Genomic DNA, 18,868 nt, shown 5'->3' with positions numbered 1-18,868 from the left:
CCATCCCCTCAGGCACTGCGTCCCCGCATAATGGACAGTCACCAGATGGAGAATGCTGGAAACGCATCGGTGTTTTTAAAAGTGAAAACAGACAAATCACCGCAAATAAAGGAATCAGTGTCAGCTCTCTAGCTGGGAACCACCCAGGTTACAAAGATAACGTGACTAGCCCTGCTATACCGAAACGGCTTCATTTCTTTCTGGCAAATCCGCATTTACGACGGTAAGATACTAAACATGTTCTTTCACTTTAAAAATATTTTGTTTGTCATTGCTGCAGTTTATGTCCCTCAGATGAGTAATACAAGGCAAAAATGAAGTGAGGTTGAGTGGTGTGAACAGCCTTCCCCTTCAATGTCATCCACGTCTATAGAGAAGCTCACGCAGCCTTTCCCTTTGCACTTCTCTCCTCTCTAGCAGGCCGCGGGGTGAAGGTGGGATTAGGCGGCCAATTTTACAAAACTCCAGGGAGCGTCGCCAGCCTCGATTTCCTGGGGTTATTCCCGGGACAGAGGCGTTCTCACGGACAGCCACCCTGGGGAGGAGGAGGAGGAAAGGCACTGATGGATGAGGAGGCCCGCGCACCCCTCCGCCTCCCACCCCGGCGCGCCCTGAGGCGCCCTGGAGCGCGCCCGGCTTCCCTCGCCCGCCTGGCCCGCGGCATCCGGCAGCCCCGCCTTCAGCCCGCCGGGCAGGTCCGCACTCCGCGGAGGCGAGCGCGCGCCGGTTCCAGCCGGGAGGTGGGCGGCGACCCATCCCGCTAGAATCCGTCCAGTCTCTGCTCGCGCACCGTGACTTCCAGGGGGCGCGGATTTCAGCCGGGGCTGTTTTCGCCTCTCAGTTGCAGCAGAGAGGCCCCTGGCACCCGACTCTATCTACCACCAGGAAGCCCCCCAAAAGAGCTCTCGCCCTGTGGACGACTCGGAATCCCTGGAAAAGCCGGGAGGGAGTCCGAGGCGCCAGCTCACTGGGGAGGTGGCGCTCGGTGCGCGGGAGGCGCGGAGAGCCCTCTCTGCAGGAGCCGCACAGTGCACTGCTGCGCGCTGGGCAGTGCGGGGAAGCGCCGCCGGAAGGAGCGGCTCCGAGCAACAGGTGCAGCCCGCAGCCGCTTCGGGAGCCAGGGAAAACGGCCGGCGAAGATCTGGAGCGGTAAGGCGGAGAGAAAGGTCTTTCCACCTGCGCGGCTGCAGCCGGCGGATCCCTCTTCCCAGGCTCCGTGGTCGCGCAGCGGGCGGAGGCGCCCGGGCAGGGGACCCCAGTGCTCTCGAGATCACCGTCCCTTCCCGAGAAGGTCCAGCTCCGGGCTCCCGACTCCACTCTCTCTCAGAAGGTCGCGGCGCAAAGACGGTGCCACCAGGCACGGCCACCGGATCCCCGCGCCCGCTGGCTCGCGCCTCAGGGGAAGCTCAGACTCCTACACTCGCGCTCTCCGTGCTCCGCGCCGGGACCCCCGCCAGGCACCCGCCTTCCCTCCCCGCGCGCCCCACCGGTCGCCGGGGCAGTCCCGCGGGCCATGGAGCTGGCGGTCGGGAACCTCAGCGAGGGCAACGCGAGCTGGCCGGAGCCCCCCGCCCCGGAGCCCGGGCCGCTGTTCGGCATCGGCGTGGAGAACTTCGTCACGCTGGTGGTGTTCGGCCTGATCTTCGCGCTGGGCGTGCTGGGCAACAGCCTGGTGATCACCGTGCTGGCGCGCAGCAAGCCGGGCAAGCCGCGGAGCACCACCAACCTATTCATCCTCAACCTGAGCATCGCCGACCTGGCCTACCTGCTCTTCTGCATCCCCTTCCAGGCCACGGTGTACGCGCTGCCCACCTGGGTGCTGGGCGCCTTCATCTGCAAGTTCATCCACTACTTCTTCACTGTGTCCATGCTGGTGAGCATCTTCACCCTGGCCGCGATGTCCGTGGACCGCTACGTGGCCGTAGTGCACTCGCGGCGCTCCTCTTCCCTCAGGGTGTCCCGCAACGCGCTGCTGGGCGTGGGCTGCATCTGGGCGCTGTCCATTGCCATGGCCTCGCCCGTGGCCTACCACCAGGGCCTCTTCCACCCGCGCGCCAGCAACCAGACCTTCTGCTGGGAGCAGTGGCCCGACCCTCGCCACAAGAAGGCCTACGTGGTGTGCACCTTCGTCTTCGGCTACCTGCTGCCGCTCCTGCTCATCTGCTTCTGCTATGCCAAGGTGCACGCAGGGCGCCGGGCCGAGACGCGCGAGGGAGGGCGGAGGGCCGGTGGGGGCCCGGGGGTCTCGGTGTCCCGCGGCCCTGCCGGAGCCTTGGCGGCAGCCTGGCCCCGGTGGTCCCCACTCCTGCGGTGCTGGGGCGGATCTGTGCGGAGAGGCCTCCTGGCCGCTGCTGGAGCGTGCCATTGGCTTGCGCAAGAAAGTTTCTTGGAGTCTGAGAGATGCTGGGGAAAGTTTGCAGTTCACTTCGCATGGTCCAGTAGCATAAGTTTCTACCCCCCTCCCCTTCCTCGCCCCTGCGGCCCTTCAAAGCCCCCAGGTTGCCTGGGAGGTAGGTAGGCGGGCGCTGCCGCGTCCTTCCCGGTACAGCAAACCCCGCTCTGTTCCAGCTACTCTTCCACCAGGCCAGCTGCGCGGGGAGGTTACCGCCGCGGCGCTGTGGGACCTGAGGAGAGCGCGTGGTCACCAGAGCGCGGACCTTTCGCGAGGGTGACGGGTCCCCACAGCTCCCTCCCGGGCTCTCAGCTGGCCGTGGCGGTGGGGGGACTCGCGGGGCGGCCCCTCTCCCCCGGGGCGCGCAGTTTGCCCTCGCTCCGAAGGCTTTGCGCACACCGGGCTCTGTGAAGCCGCTGCTCCCGGGGACAGAGCTTCGAGTTTTATTTTATTCTGAAGCTTGGCCTTATAAACCCAAGTGGCAAAAGGGTGTTTCTTTACAGAGTCGACCGCAGGCTCCAGGAGCTTGGAATGGAATGGACTCGAGCTTTCGGCTTCCCCATTTCAATCCTTTTTAGAAAGGTCTCCTGAACAGGGTGAAGTGGTTGAGGCGGCGGATCTTCACCCTGACTGTAGCAGAGGCGCCGTCCACGCGTGTGGGAGATGGTTTTTCCCTTTGTACAGCCAGGCAGAGCTCAGCACTCACATTCTTTTTCTCATTAAGTCCACAAGGGTTTGAAGACTTTATACTGATCAAAACGTCTTCGGCCTTTGACATACGTGTTTCTATCTGCGTAAACGGGAGCTTATTTTAATAATCAGGTGATGGCGATTCACAGGCTAAACCCCAATGTGCGCACCCTCCTCGCTCCAGAGCATCGCCATTTGAAATCAGCTGTTACCAGGTTCCACCCGATGTCACTGCTGTCTCTCATTCTGTTTCAGTAAGGCTGTGACTATACGACCACAAAGAACCTGACTAGGTGGAGCAACTATCACTTTTAATACTCAATTCACAAGGTATTTTTATCAACAAAAGTGTTTACTATAAGCCACCTGTTTCCCCCCACCTATTTCATCGATGTAGATTGTGTCTATTTTGAATAATAATATTGCTGGATATTATCTGAACGGCCTGCACCAAAAGGTTAAATATAAAGAAATATAGTAGCACTTTGGGAGGCTGAGGTAGGTGGATCACCTGAGGTCAGGAATTTGAGACCAGCCTGACCAACAAGGTGAAACCCTGTTTCTACTAAAAATACAAAAATTAGCCGGGTGTGGTGGTGGGCCCCTGTAGTCCCAGCTACTCCGGAGGCTGAGACAGAAGAATTGTTTGAACCCGAGTGGCAGAGGGTGCAGTGAGCCGAAATCGTGCCACTGAACTCCAGCCTGGGTGACGACAGAGCGAGACTCAGTCTCAAAACAACAACACCATCACCACCACCACCACCACCACCACCACCACCACCACCACCACCAATATAGTAGCAGTAAGGGAATTTGGAAAAGAACTCTAGCTTAGCTATTTGGAATACGGCTGATTTATTAATGTGGTCTTCTGCAAATGCTAAACAAAGGCTATCTTACATAGCACAATTATCTGATATGTGCACCATCTCATTTAATTTGCACAACTCTGTGGCTTGGAGCTATTTTGTTATTTACCCATATTTTATTATTTAAGGAAAAAGAGCTTTGGAAAAGAACATCTGACCCAGATTATGAAGCTGGTGAATGATTCAGGAAGGATTTTAACGCAGGGATTCCCAGTCTCCTGAGGACGGGACAGTTGGTGAGGCCTCGAGGACATTGAAGTCTGAGATTGAGATTCTTAACATAGATGGCTGTTAAGTTCCTAATTACTGTGTAGAACTGAAGCACACGCTTCCTTATTTCCCCAAAGCCTTTAGGGAGAAGAACGAAAATCTTCTTACTGGAAATGACAAAGTAAGCTTTTAGGAATAAATTAGGCTACATTTCTGTCATTTGCGAGTCTATAAAAGTCCTACAGAAGGGCAATGTTTAAAAAATAGATTAAAAAAAATTTAATGAATACACGATCATTTGGATTTTTTTATATGGAAAAGTTTGCTTCTAAGCATAACTGGAAACATATTTTGAATTCAGCATAATATTAATAATATTTGCAAGTTAGTTTCAGGGCTGTCATGGATAGGTGGAGATTTAAGTTATTTCAAGTTGATTTTCTTTGGCTCAGGCATTAGGTGTACACCATCCAGTTAAGGATTTTGCTACTTGAGTATTAGTTTCAGGATTAGCTGTTCCTCCAAACCCCAGGTCTTTTGGATAGCCTGAAAAAACACAGATGGCCAAAAGGGAACCTGAGTTTATGATGCTTTAAAGAAACAAAAAAACTTAAGACAATTGCATTCTAGAGTTGCCTTTTGCCTCCAAATTCTTACAAGTTTGTAAGGGAACAGTCTTTTGCACCAGACAGTTTCTGGGAAACTCATCGAATACATGGGCGGGAGGATGAGTCAAAGTGGTCTGCCCAGTGCCCCCTGAAGAGCCCTCTGCTCTGCTGCTATGGAGCTGTTCTTCACCAGGCTGTGCCCCTCGCTCACTTTCCTTAGAGTGAATTACTGTCCAGAATCTCCTTGGTCTACCACGAGGATAAACTCAATGGGCCCACCTGACTAAGTTACTCCGAATCCCCAGGATGTACCCAGCAGGACCTGGGTTTGGTTTGAACTAGCACCTTCCTGTGCACACTCAGAAACTTACAGACTCACCAAGATAACCCAGTATGTTATTATCGCTCTCTTCTTAAACATCGTCATACCCTATCATGATACCTACATTCTTCCTCCTTTGCTGACGAGACCTTCATTGGGGTGCATCATGATACATCATTCTGTGCTCATAGCATGTGCTATTGAAGAGAAACAGAGCTAATGAAAATATCCTTGAGTATTTTCTCCATTGAACATTTCACAGCATTCAACATTCTTGGGTGTTTTGAAGTGGCTGAGCTGTGATCCGAATTCCTTTTTGGAAGGAACAATTGGAGCTCGGCAGCGTTATGAAGCTGATCACATTTGGACATTTTGTTGTGATTTGTCCAGGTGTCCCTCTCTGATTTTGCTTGTGCGGCCTCTCCTGTGGTCTCTCCTGTGTCCTCAGTGACCAGTGTTGTCCTGCAGTTTCCCATTGGGAAGGCTGCCACTGAGCCACCTAGGCAGTCCTGTCCTCTTGGGCAGGGTCCTTTCCTTCCCCTTTGAAATGCTCTCATTTGCTCCTGCAAGAAACCCCTGTTCTGTGGTTGCCTTGCATTCGGGTTTTGATACTCTCATTTCGGCTGGTAGGACAGTAAACTAACACCTTGTTAATGTATTGAGTGTTTTCCCAAATGCTCCTGCGGCAAGTAAACACTTGTTTTGTTGCAGATGTTGCTGAGTCATTTCAGGAAGTGGGAAGCATTTCAGTAGGGGAGAGAATTTAAAGTCAGAAATTCACATCCCTGGGATGGCTGCTTGTTCACCTACATAGGGCCTGGGCAGCTAGTAAATATATCCTGTGGCTTCCAAGTAGGGTGTGACTAATTGCTCTGAAAGTGCCTCATCTGGCTGAATGGAGCAGGCTTTTGCAAGAAGTTCAATTCGATTAAATTATTTCCATGCTACAGGGAACAAAGAACTGGTTGGAACATGGCTTCTGGTTCCTTGAGAGACTTCTCAGCAATCTACAGATGATCTAAAGCACTTAGTCACCCTGGGGCTCGATTTTCTCTAGATTTTCCCTCAGATGGGCTATAGCAATGAACTTAAGTAACAGTTCTGCAGGCTTGACAATGTTGTCTAAGACCAAATATATGTTGGAAATTCCTACATCTAAAACCCCACATTTTCATATCATTTCTCCTGAGTATTATTACACTGGCAAGAAAAGACAAAAATAGTTTCTTTAATTGAGGGAGCCAGTGTGTTTCAAGGAGATTCCCTGACAGGGACATTAATTGTAAAACCTTGCAAAAATGTTCTGTAACTCATCAGTGATGCTGAATCCCCAATAAGTTGTCTAAAAGCACAGCACAGTGGGTAGGATTTGAATAAATAATGAAAGGAAGCCTGATGGGTGGTGATTTGCTGTAAGGAGAATTGCAGTGGAGGAAGCCCATAAGAGGAAGAAGAAAGAATATTTTGGCACAAACGCTGGCAATATTGGGGTTGGCTACATTGAAGAAATGTCTGATGATATTATCTTCATTTACTTGCCTCCTTTCCCCATCAGATGGTGAATTTCAGAAGGGCAAATCTCTAGTTTTTTGATGCATCCAGGATCTAACATTGTGCCTGACATGTAGTAGGGACCTGGTGTTTGTTAATATATGGGGTCCTGGAAGAAACCAAGGCAGACAATAGACTAATAAGCATGCCTGAGTGGGTCATGGCATGGCCGTTTCTGGGCAAAACCCCAGAGCTCCACGCGCTGGGCATTCTCTGCAAACAGGTGCTATGGCTGTGCACTTGTCTGGCTGTGCATCAGCCTTCCTGGCTGCTCCTAAGTGTTAGAAAAGAATGTATTTGGCAATTCATATTCATTGTTACCTAATCACCTAATTTGAGTTTTTATTTTAATGATCTTATAAATAGTGATGTTACCATTTCAGCATGTCAATAATTGTTAATGCAACGTAGGCAGTGGGTTGTGAGAGGCGAGGCGAACTGATTTCAATCGTCTGTGTCTTTCAGGTCCTTAATCATTTGCATAAAAAGTTGAAGAACATGTCAAAGAAGTCTGAAGCATCCAAGAAAAAGGTAATGACCACAAATATATATACATATGTATGTTACTTTTCAGAGCTTAGTTTATCTTTGCTTTTACTTGTCCTCACGTCCATCCAAAGCCTGTAACATTTAGGAGCCTCGGTGTGGCTGAGGAGGTTTGAGATGAGACTCCCACCGTTAGGTTGGGAATGGAGGGTCAGCCTTGGCAAGGGCATCGTGGATCACTCTGTGCTGCATTCAAACTTAGCTGAAGATCTGGGGAGACGAGGAAATGCGGATTCTGCTGATTCTGCCCCTCACCAGGAGGTGTGCTTGGGTTGACTGAGACAGAGTGCAGAGTGTAGAGTTGCTGACATGCATACTTAGAGGGAAAGTATAGTAATTTTGTTCTATGTTTACAATCTCTGATGTGATTCCAAAAAGCCCTGGTTTGGTTCTTGTTTAAGACAATGTTGTTATAATCCCTCCCTAAAGCCGCCAGAGCGCTGGGCCATCCTTGCCTCTTTCACCCACATGTGCTGACTCTGACTCCACAGGTAAAGACTGAAGAGTGGACAAGGCTGAAAGCAGATTCCTCCCGTTGCTAACTGACTTTCTCATCCCCCAGCCCTGATTTAAACAAGCTTGTCCTGGGTAGTATTACAGCATCTAACTTATTGATGGTCATGACGTTCTACATTTTGAGGAAAAACTATCTCACAAATCAAGGTTAAATTAACTCTTACTCAGAAAATATCTATATAGCTTCTAATTTTAGGAAGTAGAATGAGATTATTAGGTGATATGATTAAGGAGTAGGAGGTTATAACCAGACATTTTAACCCAAAAGAGTAGTAATAACATCTTAAAATACCTTGTTTTTTCCTTATATTTATTATGATCAATGACATACATAATTTATAGAAATTATAGTTTAGATCATATTTAATCATGTTTACTTAAAAATTCTACTTGAATAAAGGACAGCTTTTCCTGACTTTGTTCTTTATGAACAGTAAGGTGGCCAAAAGGCCATCTGATAGTCCAGAGTCAAAACCAGTGGTAGAGAATTGGTTATAGAGCACAAACATTAAGACTTTTTTTTTTCCTGGCAGCAAAAAATTAGCTTATATTAGAAATGCAATCATACAGTTTTTAGGATAACCACCTAAGAATTACAAGGTGCAATATAAATAACAAGACCATGTTATGGCTTTATTCCATTGATCCTTTCTTACATCTGAACAATTATTATGAATATTTCATTTTAGGCATCTAGGCCCCTCATTAGAGCAGCTGACCAAGTGCTAAGTTATATGAATGGAATAAACCCTAAAAGTTGATGCTTTCCCTCTCTGTTTTTAGTGATGTGCTGTTATGGTAGAAATTTTCCGTTTTTTTGGTATATCTATTTATTTTTCCTGTGAGTCACACTTCTTATTTCTAATAAAATAGTTCTTTAAAGACAATTAAGGATAGTTTCTGACTTCTCCTCGGACAGTTATTTTTAGAGCACCTGCTCTGTGTAGGACCAAGTTGATCCAGGGGATTCTAAGAGGAACTGGCTCCGCATGGAAGCCAGCACTTTAATGGAAGAGATAAATGTGTAAGTTCCAAAGGCATGTTCCAGGGGGCAGTGTTTGGAGCATCAGGGAAGGGAGAGATTAATTTCCCTTGGGAGGGATTGGGCTCGTCAAACTTTAACTGAGAAGACATCATTGATCTGTGACAAATGTTTGTTAATGATTCAAAGGATTTTATGCTTACTAAAAGAAATAAAACAAAACATTTAACATTTGCTGAATCTTACTTGTGTCGATGGTAATTTTAGTCTCTATATTTGAAAAAGTATTGGAGAGAAATTGTGAAGGTCTCAGAGAAGAACAAAATACTTAAAAAACAGGTCTTATAAAAACGATTGGAAAAGCTTCTATTTTATTTTACAATAAAAAAACCTAAAGATCAGTAATTAATTCAGTAATTACTTTAGTTATATACACATACACATATATACACAAATATTTAGATTTATGTGAGTATATGTATGTATAATACATATGTGCTTACAAATATACATATACTAAATATATCTATAGAAAATTATATTTTGCTTATTCTTACCATGAGGAGGTTCTAGCATTTGAAGAAGGGATGAAGATTTTCTTTTTCATTTTCACAGCCTCTGACCCTTAACAGCCACTGAACAGATGTCAGATTTTTGTTGATGTATTTAATTGCCTCTTTGTTTGCATAGAACAAATAAATGTGGTGGTGGTGGTGGTGATGATGGTGGTGGTAGTGATGGTGGTGCTAATGGTGGTGGGTGGTAGTGGTGCTGATGATGGTGATCATTGTGGTGATGGTGGCGATTGTGGTGGTGATGGTGGTGGTGGTCATAGTGGTGATGGTGGTGATGATGGTGGTGATGATGGTCATGGTGGTTGGTCATAGTGTTGATGGTGGTGGGTGGTAGTGGTGATGATGGTCATGATGGTGATCATGGTGGTGATGGTGGTGATGGTGGATTGTGGTCATAGTGGTGGTGGTGGTGGTAATACTGGTGCTGGTGGTGGTGATGGTGGTGCTGATGGTGGTCATGGCAGTGATGGTGATGGTGGTGGTGGCGATGGTGCCAGTGGTGGTGGTGACAGTGGTGGCAATAGTGATGATGATGGTGGCAATTGTGGTGGTGATGGTAGTGATGGTAATGGTGGTGTGTGTGTATCTAAGTGGTGGTGGTATGTGTGTATCTAAGAAAGAGATGGGAGAGAGGAGCAGAGGAAGGGTAAGAAGAGGGTGTGGAAGCAGAGGCATGACAAGAAGGGAGGTGGCAGAGAGAGGGGGACAGAGGCAGGAGAGGTGAGATAGGGGAAACTCGGGAAGGAAAGCAAGAATACATGGCAACTTCCCTGAAGACAGGAACTGGATTGGTCCGTTGTGGATATTTCCCCAGGTCTCAGCACAGAAAATTGCTACTGGTGCACACATGGTCATCATTTGATAGGTAACAGAAGATGTGACAGGGATCTGGATAGTTTGCTCATTTCAGCTCTACTTGTTTCCAGCCCTTTCTCTCAATGGCTAAGTAAAGTTCCCTTTCTCTGCTCTGTATCCACTGGTCTTAGTACGTTCAGGCTGCTTTAAGAAAATACCATAGTCTGGGTGGCTCATAAACAATGGAAGTTTATTTCTTGCAGTCCTGGAGTTTGGAAGTCTGAAATCAAGCTCCTGCAGATTCAGCGTTTGGTGAGGGCTGTTTTCTGGTTAATAGATGGCCCCTTCTCTCTGTATCCTCACAGAGTGGAAGGCGAAAGGCAGCTCTCTGTGCCCTCTTTCGTAAGGGGACTGGTCCCGTTATTCATAGGGTGGGAGGTGTAAGGCAGCTCTCTGGGCCTCTTTCAAAAGAGCACTAGTCTCTGTGTCCTCATAGGATGGGAAGTGTGAGGCAGCTCTCTGGACTCCCGTTCATAAGGGCACTGATCCCATTATGAGGGCTCCCCCCACCTCATGACCTAATTACCACCCAAAAGCCCCACCTCTTAATACCATCACCTTGGTGATTAGGTTCCAATATATGCATTTTTCGGGGGGGGGGGACATAAACTTTGAGATGGTGCCACTGTCCATACAGGGCTTTCCTGTTGAGAGTTATAATTATTATGGGGTGGAGAGATTGGTCTTTCATGATAAACATGCTAACAGTGATTCTCCATGTTTGGAGAAAGTGTAAAAGAAGAATAGCATTTCTACTGCAGGAATAAAGTGCTGGGATTGGCCACATGCTTTGCTTAAACTCTGCTAGACATAAACAAATGTTTCTGGCTCAAAGCTGGTTGTTAAAACCTTGGAAGACCTCAAAATGGGATAGACACCCATTCTGGATGGTTGCTTCCTGGAGAAAATTGGATTAAAGGACCTCTTGATGTCCTATCAAGTCACTGGGTTCTTTTAATGTTTGCTTTTTTTGTTGTTTCTTTGGCTTAAAGTAATTCAGTAAGCTTTTTGGATGTCATTTATACAATTTGTGAGGGTTTTTTTTTTTTTGTCATTCTCACCTTTTAGTCAGTTCTTTTCTCCTCAGCCAAATTCCATTAGACATATTGTGAGTAAAATTCTTTGAAGAAAGAACAGACGTCTCAGATGATCTGAAAAAGAGCATCTCACAATAAGAAGAGAGACTAATATTTTTTCAGATACTTTCAGCAGAAGGAGCACAAAGAAACTGTGCTATTAAAAGACCTAAACTCAAGTGTAAGAAGAATTTGTATACAGATTTAGCACATAATTTTAAACGATAATTTTTTCTCCATCAAAAGATAATGTTGAGATTCTATACGCTAAATAGACAAAGGAGGGAAGCAGTGCACACACGGGGGACATGTCTGTCTGACGGAGACGGAGGACCCTGTAAGAGAGTAGAAAGAATCACGTCATAAATAAATTTTAAAAATCAGCCTCTCCCTCCACAGAGGGGAGTTCTCTATGTTACTTTCTCTGCGCTGTATCCACTGGTCTTAGTTTGTTCAGGCTGCTGTAAGAAAATACAACAGCCTGGGTGGCCCATAAACAATGGAAATGTATTTCTTGCAGTCCTGGAGTTTGGTCTAAAATCAAGCTCCTGCAGATTCAGTGTTTGGTTACTCTCTGATGTTACTTTCTGATGTTTCCATGGGAAAGACAGGAAGCGGCTTTTCCAGCCCTTTCTGAGGAAAGGAGATGCTTCAGCCTTAGGGGTTGATACTAAGCATTTTTTATTGCCTTTAAATTGAGGTGGGTAAGACAACTTTCCTTTTGTTGTGACTTCTATGTAATTCATCAGTGGTTCTCCAAACACCTTCTTGAGCTCTTTTTAAAATTTATTTTTAGAGATGGGGTCTTGCTTTGTTGCCCAGGCTGGGGTGCAGTGGTGTGATCATAGCTCACTGCAGCCTCAACTTCGCAGGTTCAAGAGATGCTCCCACCTCAGCCTCCTGCATAGCTGGGACTGCAGGTGCATACTGCTGCACCCAGCTGTTATTTGAAAACATTTTTTAAAGGTGGGGACTCAGGATGTTGCCCAAGCTGGCCTAGAATGCCTGGCCTCAGCGATCCTCCTGCCTCAGCCTCCCAAAGTGGTGGGATTACAGGCATGAGCCACTGTATCTGGCTGAGCTTTTTAAAAAGGCAGATTCCTGGGTAACTAGTAAACTCTACCAATTGTTTTAAAGCCATAAGAGATGAGGTATAGCTATCTGAATTAAAAAAAAAAAAAAAAGCTTTGCACTGGGTAAGGATGGGCATACTAACCTACTTAAATCCCAGGGTTGAAATCAGTACACATACATTATCTTGCCGGATCTTTAACTTTGAGCTTGTCTATGCCAGGCATATATTGTTTCCCGAGTTTGACAGTGTGGAGCAATAGTAAATCAAGAAAGATGGTTTTCCACCAGCACAGAACTTCTTGTCCCCTGTCCCATCTTCTACCAGCATCCATTGCAAGGGAAGAATGAAGACAAAAATCATCTACGGTTTTCAACCATGCGCATGGGTGTATTTGCCACACTGACATTGCTATGACTGAATTGGACTCAGCTAAAAGATAGCAGGACCAGGTGCCCAGGGCCTGTTTGCAGGGAGTTGGCTTTTAACAACCAGGAGGCCTTCAACTTCAATGGCCTGAGATGCTTGATAAACATGAAGAAAATAGTAATCCCCTGGAGACACTTAGCTGGGAGGATAGTCAGTGTTGACAGGCCTCCTATTAAACTCTTTTGGGAACAATCTGAGACAGATGATATGGTTTATGCAAATACCCATTAAGCCTTCTTTCCTGATATTTATGTTGCAAACTATAATTCCATCTCATTTCAAAGCTGCTGGTAAACCAAGAAAAAGAACCTGATTCTTATCCATGGCTCTAAGAGCAATGGGACTAGTAAAAATTGAAAGGTAAACTTGGAATGAGTCACAGACACACAAAGTTAACAAACACTGCCAGAGAAAACACTCCGGCCTCAGGGCACACTACCATTTGCCCTGTGGATGTTGATAAGGCATGGATCTTATCAGTAAGCTGCTGGGATAGATTTCTGCTTTGTACTTAGTAAAAATGTCTAAAAGAAGCAATGAAATGCAATACCCGGAGGGTAACCATTTTGTGACGTAGAGAGACGGTCTGATTGTCTTAGAAAGAAATGATGATGTTTTATATTCTATTTGTAGGTATAATTATATCTAGATTGTTTTGATTAAATCATCTGAGAATGGCATTTCTCATCTACTAATGGATAAATGGATTGATAGCAGGCACTCCCTTAATATATGTGAGCACATTATCTGTTTGCTTTGTGTGTCATGCAATAAGTGGCTTTAATATGTAAGCTTGTACCCTGTAAAACCCGTACTCAGATTTTTATACCTGAGTTGTTTGTTGTGTTTAAATAGATGAGGCATGGTCTAGGAATCATTTCATTGGTTCATCCTATTCTTAGATGAGGAAGTTGAGGCTCAGGGAGTTTATGACATTTTGCAAAGGTTGTACAACCAGCTTATGGCATGGCCAGGTGGGAACACAGACCTGCCGTCAGTCCTGGGGTCTTGTGCAATCCCTGGTGCCTCTCGATAGGGAGCTTAACTCTCATCTCTTGTCCGCCTCGCTAGTAGGATTTGTCCTGGTCTTGATCTGAGATCTAGTCTTCCCTCTACTGTCTCTGCCTGGATCCTGGGCACAGCTTCCTGGCTTCCATTCCCCCTCTTTGATAAACTTCATCTCATGTCTACTTTGCTACCTTGTGTCAATCCTCGAAGAGCTGGCATCTCATGCGTTATAGTCTGGTTGTCATTTCTATTGCAGTGGGACTCCGGTTCATGGGAAGTGATAAGAAGGGTCCTTTTGGCCGGGTGCGGTGGCTCACGCCTGTAATCCCAGCACTTTGGGAGGACGAGGCGGGCAGATCATGAGGTCAGGAGTTTGAGACTAGCCTGACCAATATGGTGAAAACCCGTCTCTACTAAAAATACAAAAATTAGCCAGCATGGTGGCGCACACCTGTAATCCCAGCTGCTCAGGTCGGTGGGGCAGAAGAATCGCTTGAACCTGGGAGGTGGAGGTTGCAGTGAGCCGAGATCGTGCCACTGCACTCCAGCCTGGGTGACAGAGTGAGACTCCATCTCGAGAGAAAAAAAAAAGAGTCCTTTTGCCATGTAGGATTTCCTCTCCTAGCAGTGTGGAGCTGTGGTTCCCACTGCCCTGTGATAGTCCTGCAGGGTGTGAGGTCCATGCAGGATCGCTGTAGGAAGTCCTGTGTCCCAAGGGAAAATCTGTGGTGGGACAGTGCTGTCTCAGTCATGGAGTCACTTTCCCATGTCTTAGTCTTCCCTCCATGTGAAGTTATAAGAAAAATAAGGCTCTGTCTATTTTCATTCTTTTTCTCTCCTTTCTCTTCTTTCCCCCAGCTTTTCTTCTCCCTTGTATCCATTTTAGAGTATTTCTGTTTAGAAAACAGACTGGTGGCCACAGGTAAACCCTTCACCGTATCTGTATGCTGTGATGGGAAGGCCAGGGGAGGGGGTCTGCTTTCCTGCTCCATGAAACCCAGTGAGGCCTGGGAGGAGAGTAGGTATATTAGTCTGTTCTCGCACTGCTAATAAAGACATACCCAAGACTGGGCAATTTATAAAGAAAAGATGTTTAATTGACTCACAGTTCCACAGGGCTGGGGAGGCCTCAGGAAACTTACAATTGTGGTGGAAGGGAAAGCAAACACGTCCTTCTTCATATGGCAGCAGGAAGGAGAAGAATGAGAGTAAAGGGTGGGAAAAGCCCCTATAAAACCATCAGATCTCATGAGAACTCATTCGCCATCATGAGAATAGCATGAAGGTAACTGTCCTCATGATTCGGTTACCTCCTTTTGGGTTCCTGCCACCACACATGGGGATTATAGGAACTACAATTCAAGATAAGATTTGGGTGGGAACACACAGCCAAACCTTGTCTTACTGCCCCTGGCCCCTCCCAAATCTCATGTCCTCACATTTCAGAACACAATCATGCCCTTCCAGCATTCCCGCAAAATCTTACCTCATTCCAGCATTAACTCAACAGTCTGAGTTCAAAGTCTCATCTGAGACAAGGCAAGTCCCTTTTGCCTATGAGCCTTTACAATCAAAAGCACGTACCTATTATATTTCCTAGACACAATGTGGGTACAGGCATTGGGGAAATACAACCATTCTAAATAGGAGAAATTAGCCAAAACAAAGGGGCTACAGGCCCCATGCAAGTCTGAAATCCAGTGGAGCAGCCAAATCTTAAAACTCCAAAATGATCTCCTTGGACTCCATGTTTCACATCCAGGTCACACTGATGCAAGAGGTGGGCTCCCATGGCCTTGGGCAGCCCCTCCCCCATGGCTTTGCAGGGTATAGCCCCCTTCCAGGCTGCCTTCATGGCTGATGTTGAGTGTCTATGGCTTTTCCAGGGGCAGGGTGCAAGCTTTTGATGGATCTACCATTCCGGGGTCTGGAGGATGGTGGCTCTCTTCTCACAGATCCACTAGGTAATGCCCCAGTGGGGAGTCTGTGTGGGGCTCTACCCCACATTTCCATTCTGCACTGCTCCAGCAGAGGTTCTCCATAAGGACCCCGCCCCTGCAGCAGACTTCTGCCTGGGCATCCAAGCATTTCCATACATCCTCTGAAATCTAGACGGAGGTTCCCCAACCTCAATTCTTGACTTCCGTGCACCCTCAGGCCCAGCCCCATGGGTAAGCTGCCAAGGCTTGGGGCTTACACCTGCTGAAGCAATGGCCTGAGCTATATGTTGGCCCCTATTAGCCACAACTAGGACACAGGACACCAAGCCCCAAGACCGCACAAAGAAGTAAGGCCTTGGGCTTGGACATGAAACCATTTTTCCTCCTAGGCCTCTGGGTGTGTGATGGGAAAGGCTGCCATGAAGACCTCTGATGTGCCCTGGAAACATTTTCCCCATTGTCTTGGTGATTAACATTTGGCTTCTCATTACTTATGCAAATTTCTGCAGCCTGCTTGAATTTCTTCTCCAAAAATGGGTTTTTCTTTTCTATTGCATGATCAGGTTGCAAATTTTCCAAACTTTTATATGCTTTGCTTCCCTTATAAACATAAGTTCCAATTCCAAACCATCGCTCTCAAGTTCAAAGTTCCACAGATCTTTAGGGCAAGGGCAAAATGCCACCAGTCTCTTTGCTAAAGCATAGCAAGGGTGACCTTTACTGCATTCCCAAGAAGTTTCTGATCTCCATCTGAGACTACCTTAGCCTGCACTTCATTGTCCATATCACTATCACCATTTTGGTCAAAGACATTCAACAGTTTCTAGAAGTTCCAAACTTTCCCACATCTTCCTGTCTTCTCAGCACCCCCAAGACTCTAGGAAGTTTCAAACCTTCCAACATTTTCCTGTCTTCTTCTGAGCCATCCAAACTGTTCCAGCCTCTGCCTATTACCCAGTTCCAAAGTCACTTCCACATTTTTGAGTATCTTTACAGCAGTGCCCTGCTCTCTGCAGTACCAATTTACTGTATTAGTCCATTCTCACACTGCTAATGGAGACATACTCAAGACTGGGTAATTTATAAAGGAAAGAAGTTTAATTGACTCACAGTTACACAGGGATGGGGAGGCCTCAGGACACTTACAATCATAGCAGAAAGGGAAGCAAACATGTCCTTTTTCACATGGCAGCAGGAAGGAGAAGAATGAGAGCGAAGGGTCGGGGGAAACCCCTTATAAAACCATCAGATCTTGTGAGAACTCACTCGCTATCACGAGAACAGCATGAAGGTAACTGCCCCCATGATTCAATTACCTCTCACTGGGTCCCTCCCATTATGTGTGGAGATTATGGGAATGACAATTCAAGATGAGATATGGGTGGAGTCACAGCCAAACCATATCAGTGGGATTGCTGCCAGCTCACGCTCTGATGCTTCCCCTCCCCATGTCCAAGCATGCGCTAAAATATTACAGCCTGGACTATGTCTGACAGAAAGAGGCTCCTTGAGTCCTAACCTTTGGCCAAGAGGCTGAAAGGTGCGCCTCTTATGTGCTTAATGTTCCTTTTTTTCCTATGAGAAGTAAACTCGCTGGTAAAGTTATAAGAAAAATAAGGCTCTATTTTCATTCTTTTTCTCTCTCTTTCTCTTCTTTTCCCCCAACTTTTCTTCTCCCACCCATCCATTTTAGAGTATTTCTGTTTCGGTGAAATAATGCACGTGGTCCCGTCATCGGTCCGCTAGTTTCGATGGCTCTGTTGTGATCATCGAGGCACTAGAGGTTGTGTGTGGGTTTTGAGCTGCCTTGTTAGAGAACAATCTGTTTGAGGAGGGAACCAACTGATTGCTTTGTATTTTATAGTTCAAAAAATATTAGACTCCTTGTAATTAAATCATTTTAATAACATAGATCATTGTCGTTTCTTTGAATCCAGAGACATAGAGTTTTCAATTAATCACAAACTAAGCCACCTAGCTCTTGTCTTTCAACATGTGTGGAACAGGTGAGGTTGCCCTAAGGCTTAATTCCAGTCCCATAGATTTGTGGCCAGTCGAGGAGGCCATGGCCATGCGTACAGGCACATGCTTGTTGAGTGTAGGAGGTTGATGTCCTCTCTTGTTGAGGTCCCTAATCAGCGACGACTTCCTCCTACCATTGGTCAGTAGAAATCACAAAAGAAACACAAAGACCCTGCCTCTGATTTCTAAGTATTTCCGATTTAGGAGCAGCAAAGAAAGAGTTAAAATGAAAGAAAGCAAAAGGGACTAATTCGGTCCATAGAATGAAACTGAAATGAAACACATCGCTGCATCAATTAATTTGGGCTTGAATTTGCCAACGTTTAACGAGGAGAAATAAACACCTACACAGCTGCTCATAGAGGTGACCATTTGGAGCAAAGTCCAGCGCTCCTCCGAGATGCATTGCTGGTGATACAGCTGCGGTGGGTGAGATGCTTGAACAGGTTTGCTGGTTTAAAAGTTACAGTCTCTAATCTTCGTACTTTTCTAGTTCCATGACTGGAAGCATACTTCCTATAATGCATTTCACATATATTACAAAATTATTGTTATGGAAGGTAATGACAGGTGTTGGAGAAGTTATGAACAAAAGTATTATGGGGAGTGAAGGTTAACACTTAAAGCAGATGTATCCATTTTTGATCTTATGAAAATATACATAAAATTAGCTTAGGATGTATTTTAAAATGCTGGATTATTTTTCTGTTGTAATCAATGAATTTCCCTCCTTCTTCTTCTTCTCTCTTGCTGCCTCCTCCTCCTCCTCCTCCTCCTCCTCCTACTGCACAGACGGTTCTGGCGGTGGTCGTGGTGTTTGGAATCTCCTGGCTGCCGCACCACATCATCCATCTCTGGGCTGAGTTTGGAGTTTTCCCGCTGACGCCGGCTTCCTTCCTCTTCAGAATCACCGCCCACTGCCTGGCGTACAGCAATTCCTCCGTGAATCCTATCATATACGCATTTCTCTCTGAAAATTTCAGGAAAGCCTATAAGCAAGTGTTCAAGTGTCACATCCGCAAAGATTCACATCTGAGTGATAATAAAGAAAATAAAAGTCGAATAGACACCCCACCATCAACCAATTGTACTCATGTGTGATGAAAGCTATATTAGAGGATCACTGTGGCTGAGTTTCCATATAAGTGGCCCAGACACAGAAGCAAACAGAATGCGCTAGTGAGCAATGCTGCAACTTGTTGTCT

The 18,868-nt window shown here is 46.4% G+C and overlaps 1 protein-coding gene across 1 annotated transcript; it reads left to right on the top strand.

The window, feature by feature from the left end:
• Window positions 1-1,513: 1,513 nt before the first annotated feature.
• GALR1 (galanin receptor 1) lies at window positions 1,514-18,764 on the top strand. The gene is made up of 3 exons (XM_032151670.1): window positions 1,514-2,179; window positions 7,108-7,173; window positions 18,447-18,764. The coding sequence occupies exons 1-3, from the start codon at window positions 1,514-1,516 to the stop codon at window positions 18,762-18,764; spliced, it is 1,050 nt and encodes a 349-aa protein (XP_032007561.1).
• The last annotated feature ends 104 nt before the right edge of the window (window positions 18,765-18,868 follow it).

The sequence above is a fragment of the Hylobates moloch genome, unplaced genomic scaffold, assembly GCF_009828535.3.
Source record: "Hylobates moloch isolate HMO894 unplaced genomic scaffold, HMol_V3 SCAFFOLD_5, whole genome shotgun sequence".
In the NCBI taxonomy this organism is placed as follows: Eukaryota; Metazoa; Chordata; class Mammalia; order Primates; family Hylobatidae; genus Hylobates; species Hylobates moloch.
Note: the sequence above shows the minus strand (reverse complement) of the source record. Positions and strands in the feature narration are given on the sequence as shown.